The sequence below is a fragment of the Squalius cephalus genome (assembly GCF_949319135.1).
Source record: "Squalius cephalus genome assembly, contig: scaffold_79, whole genome shotgun sequence".
Lineage (NCBI taxonomy): Eukaryota > Metazoa > Chordata > Actinopteri > Cypriniformes > Leuciscidae > Squalius > Squalius cephalus.
The window spans coordinates 51,440-59,926 of NW_027645807.1; the positions used below are offsets into that span (position 1 = coordinate 51,440).

At 38.1% G+C, this 8,487-nt stretch overlaps 1 protein-coding gene across 1 annotated transcript; it reads left to right on the top strand.

Annotated features, from left to right (window-relative positions):
- Positions 1 to 900: 900 nt before the first annotated feature.
- Positions 901 to 8,077, top strand: LOC307154218 (scavenger receptor cysteine-rich type 1 protein M130-like). Its single transcript, XM_079898983.1, has 16 exons — positions 901 to 1,134; positions 1,470 to 1,784; positions 2,054 to 2,377; positions 2,497 to 2,811; positions 2,908 to 2,991; positions 3,083 to 3,400; positions 3,799 to 4,101; positions 4,335 to 4,412; positions 4,805 to 5,119; positions 5,232 to 5,432; positions 5,531 to 5,614; positions 6,167 to 6,226; positions 6,345 to 6,401; positions 7,425 to 7,487; positions 7,691 to 7,753; positions 7,892 to 8,077. The coding sequence occupies exons 1-16, from the start codon at positions 1,077 to 1,079 to the stop codon at positions 7,939 to 7,941; spliced, it is 2,688 nt and encodes an 895-aa protein (XP_079755109.1). The 5' UTR covers positions 901 to 1,076; the 3' UTR covers positions 7,942 to 8,077.
- The last annotated feature ends 410 nt before the right edge of the window (positions 8,078 to 8,487 follow it).

The window sequence follows — 8,487 nt, forward strand, 5'->3', positions numbered from 1 at the left end:
TTAGGAGAGACTCCATGAACTGATTTGAGTGTGTCAGATAAGAGAGATATACAAAATGTGCAGAGCAGCGGGTCCCGAGGACTGGAGTTGAGAACCACTGGGCTATAGGCCTAGGCTATTACAATGGCAGATAAAGTGTAAAATCAATGTGCAGTGAAATGAGCTCTACTACATGAAACAAGTTACTTATAAATGTTGCTATAACTGAAGAAAAACCATTGATTGCCATCCTATATCCTGTCCGTTCACTCTCCCTTATGTGCTAACCTTTACCCTTTACAATAGAAGATGTTTTGCGGCCATCTGCTGGACAAATACAGCACTGCAGCATTAAACGCACATTCATTGCTGTTATATTTTCTCAAAAAAATAGTTTACCTATTTATGTAGATAATGTAGATAATGTTTAATCTATTTAATAAATACACATCTGAATAGCTTAGCAACAATATAGTTTATACTATGGTGTAATAAAATTATATATTTTAGAATAAAAGATCAAAGCAGTAAAATCCACATATAGTAATATGCATAATTTTTCCAGAAACAATGAGATTAAAATGTTACATTTATTCAAATAATTCATGAAACAATAGGTCTACTCCTACTAAGATCTCTACTAAGTTACAAGTGTTTGAAGTGATCAGACTTACAAAAATCAGTCACCAGTCTTGTATCTCCTGTGTGCAGTGACAGGCTTTGATGCTGAATATAACCTGCAGTGTTTCTCTATCAATCTCCTGTAAGTTTAGTGTGACTTTATCTCCATCCTGAATAATTAAAGATATGTTTCTATCCTCTGTGAAGTGTCTTTTCATGGTGGAGGAGGAGTCCCGTTCATCAGCGCAGATGTTCTTTTGATATATATGGTGAAAATAAAAATGCTGCTGTGTGATTTGTCAGTGATTGTGTTTGATGATTTCCTCTGTTGTGTCTAATAAGGTAACAGTGAGTGTCATTGGCAGCTGTGAGAGTCTCTCTCTCTTTAGGGGACTGACAGGAGCCAGTTTCTTCAGTGTGTTTGAGGGAGCAGAGGAGAAACAGAGTCAAACAAACAGTGTGACGAGCAGAAGAAGATGGAGGGATTTCTGACACTCGTTTTACTCTCCTCTATAGTCACTATAACCACATCTGGTAAGTGCAAAATAGATTTTAAAGATGTAAAATTTAACATTTTTAAATAAGTAGTTTGCTTATGATGGCATTAGACCACTACAAACTGAATAGAAGCCTTTGTTATATCTAGAAACCAAGATCTTGTGACACTAGATCAATAATTATCAATTACATTTTATAAATGATTTGAGCTTTTACAGGAAACCAATTTGTTATACACTCATGCACAGCTTTAGTTGTCCAGGTAGACATATTTATATGTATATACTGTATTTCTATTACCCAACTTAGTTATTACATCTTATTTTTCTTGACGTTGCATGATTCGATCCCTTTCTCTCTTTCATGTACAGATTTTGAGACTGTGAGGTTAGTTGGTGGTAACAGTCCCTGTGCTGGTAGAGTGGAGGTTCATCATGGAGGTCAGTGGGGAACAGTGTGTTATAGGAACTGGGATATGACTCATGCTGGAGTGGTGTGTAGAGAGATAGGATGTGGAGAGGCTCTAGAGGCTGTGCGTGATACTCGCTTTGGATCAGGATCAGGACCAATCTGGATGGATGCTGTGTTCTGTAGTGGATCAGAGTCAACACTGAAGAATTGTGAGTCAAGAGGATGGGGTGTTCATGGCTGTAGTCATCAAAATGATGCTGGAGTCAGATGCTCAGGTGAGCGGCTCCATACATCACTCTGTTAATACATCACTGATCAGACTTTCATTGATAAACATCTTATAAGCAATTTAATGTAATTTAATGTAATTTGTTGTCAGAGCAAATCATAACCAGCTAATTGATGAAAAGTATATTTTATTGTCTTAACTCAATTTTATCTATTTATAAACCTATTATTAATGAATGAATATTGTTTTATGTCCATATCATAATCATTGTGAATTTGTGACAAATGGTCTTCTCTTTTGTGTAAATATATTCAGAAACAATAAACTACGGAAGGTCGAGACTTGTGGACGGGTCTCACCTGTGTTCTGGGAGAGTGGAGATGCTTCTTGTAGGAGGCTGGGGTTCAGTGTGTGACGCTGCCTTTGACCAGCAGGATGCAGAGGTTGTGTGTAGAGAGCTGGACTGTGGGGCTCCTGTACAGGTGCTGGGAGAAGATGCTTTTGGAAAAGGAAATGGTCAGATTGGATCAAAAGAGATTCAGTGCAGAGGAGATGAAACACACATTCGACGCTGTCCATCATCAACCTCACATAATATGAACTGCACCCATGACAATGACGTAGGACTGATATGTACTGGTAAAATGTCAATGTTCAGCCTTTCTATAGAGAAATCAAATTGTTAACTAAAACTTAATTATTTGATTGGTTTCTTCTTGGTTTGATCAGTTTCAGTAAACTCTGTGTTCTTTGTCCAGGTTACACTGACCTCAGACTGGTCAACGGTTCTGACGTCTGTTCTGGTCGAGTTGAGCGTCAGTACTTCAGTAAATGGGGCACAGTGTGTGATGCATGCTGGGATATGAGAGCTGCCAGTGTCCTTTGTAGACAGCTGAATTGTGGGATTGCTGTGTCTGTTGTGGGATCAGACTGGTTTGGAGAGGGAAGTGGTGAAATCTGGGCTGATGTGTTTGATTGTGACGGGAATGAAACAAAACTCTCAGAATGTTCCGTCTCTTCATGGAGTCGAGCTGAATGTTCTCATAGACGAGATGTTGGAGTCGTCTGCTCTGGTGAGCAAATTCACACCGTGATAAAGTCATTGGTTTCAGATTAAAATGTTGTATACATTTTAGATAAATACTGAATTACAAATAAATACTCTCCAGAGAGTGAAGCTCATCTGGGGAACTGCAGCTCTCCACAAACTCTCAACTGCAGTTCCACACAACAGCTGTCAATCAAACACTTTGGTGAGAAAATCAACATCTGGGCAGATTCTTTAGTTGTTAATGATGAATAATGTTCATGTACAAGCACTGTTTTTCTCTCTCTGAATATCAGGTCGCGGGTCCATCAGGCTGGTGGGTTCTGGGGGAGACTGTGCAGGGAGGCTGGAGGTTTTTCACAGCGGCTCATGGGGGACAGTGTGTGATGACTCCTGGGATATTAAAGATGCCCATGTGGTGTGCAGACAGCTGCAGTGTGGAGTGGCCCTCAGTAACCAGCAGGTACCAGCCTGGTTTGGTCCTGGTTCTGGACCCATATGGCTGGATGAGGTGGAGTGTGAGGGGAATGAGACGTCCCTGTGGAACTGCTCTTCTCCAGGCTGGGGGAAACATGACTGTCAACACAAGGAGGATGTAGGAGTCGTGTGCTCAGGTAAACAGTAACGTAATGTGATCTATTTTAAAATATATAACTTCAAATGTTTAAAGGGATAATGTGCAACTAGTAATTTTTGCAAAATGAACACCAGGATAATCAGGAGTGGATGGATCATATTTTGCAACAAAGACCATCTTACTGTATCGATGGTCTGATAGACAGCGCTGCCATGGATGCCGCTACTTTTTAAATATTTTTTATTGACCAAGCAGAATCCAGTAATACATAATATTCATAATATATTATAAAAATATAATTAAGTATCTTTTTCAGATGCTAACAGTGTGCTAGCAGTGTGCATTCGCCTTGTATTAACCAGTTATTTTGGTGATATTTTAGGTTTAGCACAACTTAAACTTCAATATTTTTAATGCACACCCCTTTCCATCTAGAGTTTAAAGAGATCAGGTTAACTGAGGGCTGTGAAGGGAATGTGGAGGTTTTCTACAATGGATCCTGGGGTAATGTGTGTGTAAACCAGATGAACACAGACACAGTGAGTCTGATCTGTCAAGAGCTGAACTGTGGAAGATCTGGTGTTTTGTCTGATTCTACATCAAGACTGGAATCAGCTCGTAACTGGCTGGATAAAGTGAAATGTCGACCACATGATTCAAATCTGTGGCAGTGTCCATCTTCACCCTGGGGACAGAACGACTGCAATAGAGATGAAGTGGCCAAAGTCAACTGCTCAAGTGAGATTATGTTTTAAATAATGTAAGATGGTCTCAGTAGTTATGTTTCTTTATACACAATGTTTGTATATAATGTGGTGAATAAACTGTTTCTGAAACACTAAACTAATTTGATGGACAGAGCCTAAGATGATTTATGAGGCTTAAATTATGTTTTTACATTGATATGTTTCATTGAGAGAAGTTATGACTTTTGAGTCCTAATGTTCAGTTCTCTTAATATTTAATCTCAGAGGAGGAGAATCCTGAGTCTCCTCGGAGTCGTCTGACATGTTCTACCTCTCCATCTCCTCACCAGAGACAGTGTTCAAGTAAGATTTTTAATTTAAGACTGTTTTCCATTAAAATATGCATTTAAACAAGAATTTACTTGCATTTAAAAATCATAATCAAATTCATAAATGTAATCCACTAATCATACATTTAAAGCCGTCTTAGTTAAGTTTCAGTGTGTTTTGTTGTAAATGTTGTGCCAAAGCTGGTCAGTGATGTAAAGTAAACACCCATGAGACAGTTGAGACAGTGTTCAAGTAAGATAAAAATAAATAAAAGGATGTATTTTCTTTATTCACAGTATCTTGAATTATTAATATCTGAGCACTTGTACACTGAATCCACATTCATAATTTGTCACAACTTTAAATAGTCATAAAATGCATTGTAAATGGATTGCTGGTCAGTGATGTTGCTGTGTGTGATTTAGATCATGTTCCTCTCAGACTGAGGGGAGGTTTGGGCCGGTGCTCTGGGAGGCTGGAGGTGTATCATAACGCTGTGTGGGGTTCAGTCTGTGCTGATCTGTGGGACATCAGCGATGCTCAGGTGGTCTGCAGGCAGCTGGGTTGTGGAGCAGCACTGAGGGCTGATGGGAATTCAGTCTTTGGTGCTGGTGAAGGTGTTGTGTGGCTGAACAGAGTCGAGTGCAGAGGGAATGAGATTCACCTGTGGGACTGTCCTCTCTCCCTGAAGAACCACACTGACTGCTCCCACAAAGAGCACGCTGGACTCACCTGTGCAGGTCAGAGCAAAACACTGAGCAATAGTAGTCGTTTTCACATCATTTTAGTGCTACTAACTGTGTATTTGCATGATTTTTAATCTGTCTGTGTCTGTTTTGACAGATCTGACAGATTTGTCAGTGTCCACTACTCCTGCCACAACAACATCAGCTTCTCCTCCAGTTTCTCAGACAGTGCGCTCAACATCAGTCACTCCTCCACAAACTCCTCCAGTGTCTCTCTCTGTGCTTGTGGTTGTACTGGGAGTTTTGCTCTTACTGCTCTTAGTGCCACTGCTTATACTGATTCAGCAGAACAGAGTGATGAGGAGAGGTAGGAGAGATCCAGAGACTGTCATATTGTGTGTTATTCAGTGTGTGATCAGTCATGTGTTGTGAACTGACAGCAGGTTTGTCTGTCTACACTCACAGCTCTCTCTAAGAGGAGACACAGGACGACGACTGAGGCCGTTTATGAGGAGCTTCATCACAGACACAATCACTTCACTCAGAGAGGTGAGACATGAGCCGTGAATCTTATTTAATATGATTAATAAGAGAGTCTGTCAGACACTTGATGTTCATCTATTATTACTCCTGTTAAACCTCCGGCTTTAAACCAGAGAATTCCTCACAGAAAACCACAGAGCTGCAGGTGCATGTTTGAGTGTGTGTGTGTGTGTGTGTGTGTGTGTGTGTGTGTGTGTGTGTGTGTGTGTGTGTGTGTGTGTGTGTGTGTGTGTGTGTCTCTTCCTGTGTGTATTTTGAGGGTAATAAGGAGAGGTTCATATGTTTGTAAGTCTAGGTGCAGGTGTGTATGTGTATTTGTCTCTTCCTGTGTGTATTTCTGGAAGGCAGTGAGGAATGGGTTCATGTGAGGATACATGTGTGTTTGCTAATAGGCCTAAAACTTAGGATTTTCTGCCTCTAATGCTTTTAAAATGCAAGTAATTAATATTTGTGTTGTGTTGTAAGTAACACAATGCTTCATGATCCAAATGAGAAATGAGGAGTCAGTCTGTATGGAATGATGAATATGTTTCTGACTGTTCTGCTGTCCTTTAACAGGAAGTCTCGTCTCTGAAGAACTGCATTCTGGGTATGAAGATGCTGATGAGTTTCTCTCAGGTTAGAGAGCTGAAGTAGATCCAAATTAATAATTTGATTTACAAATGTAAAAAAAAAATATTTACACATTTTAACACTCATTCAACTGTTCACAATACTAAAACTTTTATCTTATTAGAAAAAGAGTTCAAGACTGCATATTATGATGATGTCACCAATGGCAGTGTCCTGAAAGGTCAGTGATCCCGCTGTGTCCCAATCAGAGGCTGTGTCCCAATCAGAGGCTGTGTCCTCCGGAGGCCGCATCTGAAGACTGCATACGTCATTGAGTCGGTCTCATTTAAGAAAAATAACCGTTAGATTGCAAAGTATGAAAGAAATCTCAGTATTTTACACCTCATGAGGAATAACAGTCAATTTTATTACGGTTACTTCTCTTAAATAAGACATCCTTGATGAGGTATACAGCCTTCAAATGTGACGACTGGAGGACACAGCCTCTGAATTGGGACACAGCAAACATTCATTACCCAAAACCTGCAACAGTATATTTTACATTTATTTTGTTTCCCAAAATATTAAAAAATGCCCAAATTATACATGTTTTGATGTAGAAGAGATGAAGGAAATCACACCGGGATACTATGATGATGTCATCACTGATGGACTGAAACCAGATCGTGAGACAGGTGTCGTTCGGTTATTATATAATAGGAAGAAATATTTAAAATATATTCAAATCTGTATATATATATATATATATATATATATATATATATATATATATATATATATATATATATATATATATATATAAATATATATACATTATATATTTTCTCATGTTGAATTTACAGAATACACACCTGAGAGCTATGATGATGTAATGACAAGTGGACAGAACTCTATCAAAAACGGTGTTTACTTTTTATTGTTATTGGTGTATTGGTGTAGGGGTGGTGGTGGCGCAATGGATGAGACACATGCCTTTGGTGTGAGAGACCCGGGTTCAAATCCACTGTGAGACACCAATGTGTCCCTGAGCAAGACACTTAACCCCTAGTTGCTCCAGAGGCGTGCAACCTCTGACATATGTAGCAATTGTAAGTCGCTTTGGATAAAAGCGTCAGCTAAATGAAATGAAAATGAAATGAAATTTTCCATAATCCTTTTATAGTGATTTATGATATTATGTATTAATCCCATTACATTGTAAGATATAATGCAATGTTTGTTCTGTCTGTATGTTCATGTGTAGTGGACACACCAGAGCATTATGATGATGTCATCATTAATGGACAGATCTTTCCAGAAGTAAAAGGTGAGTCACACAGAACTGCATTTCATGATCACCTTCACCCACTAATATTGAACATTTCTACCATTAATGAATCATCACGACTTTATCAGGAGTAAATCTAATAATCTCAGACAGTCATGAGGTGAAGAGATCAATAACATCATTAATGACACAAGCTGATTTACAAACTACAATGTGAGGTTTTTATTTCACATGTGAATCAGAGGGAGATCAGGAGGAGTATGATGATGTGAAGAACAGCAGTGAAGATGAGAGGAACCTGTTGGGTAGATTATTGTAACATTTCTATAGCATATTTAATGTATTTGTTGTGTTTCATATTTAATGTATTTGTGTGATGTAAATATTACAATAAAAATGATCATTGTAGTTAAATTATAGTTTGCTTTTGTTTTTAAAAACAGATTATGATGATGTGGGGGAGGAGTCAAATAAAGAGGGAGGAGCCATATGACTCACTGACCACACCCACTGCCTCTTCATCCAATCATATTACAGTTACTGGAGAAACTGGGAGATTCTTATGTTGTTTCTAATGCATCAGTGCCTTATGTTTTTATGCTATTTCAAATATTTTTGTATGAAATGCTACATGCCACAAAATTTGATTCAGTGTTTGGCCTGTTATTTTTCTATTGATATCAATGGACACTCAAAAGATATGTTTTTTTAATCAATAAATTAATTTGTATGAACTTAATGAATTGATTTTTTTTTAAAGAACATTTGCAGGATAGTGGACAAAAGAAAATGTAGGGAAATAATTTTTAGTTACAGTATTTTAGGCAGTTGACAGCACTATCCAATGACACAATTTCAAATCAATTTAGCATAACAATTCCCAATGCAATTTTATTTTATACATTTTAGTGATAACAACAAAAAGGTGTGCAAAGATAATTGTACGAATAATTTTGGTCATCAATAAATAAATAACACATATTTAAACACCGATCTCAACTGCAGTTTATTGTGTGATGGTCCATTTTAAATTTAAAAT

What these genes read in the sequence shown, in the direction of transcription:
- LOC307154218 (XM_079898983.1), top strand. Translation starts at nt 1,077, where the DNA reads ATGGAGGGATTTCTGACACTCGTTTTACTCTCCTCTATAGTCACTATA. An exon ending in GCTGTCAATCAAACACTTTG is followed by an intron (nt 2,992 to 3,082) that starts GTGAGAAAATCA and finishes TCTGAATATCAG; the next exon opens with GTCGCGGGTCCATCAGGCTG. An exon ending in GATCTTTCCAGAAGTAAAAG is followed by an intron (nt 7,488 to 7,690) that starts GTGAGTCACACA and finishes CATGTGAATCAG; the next exon opens with AGGGAGATCAGGAGGAGTAT.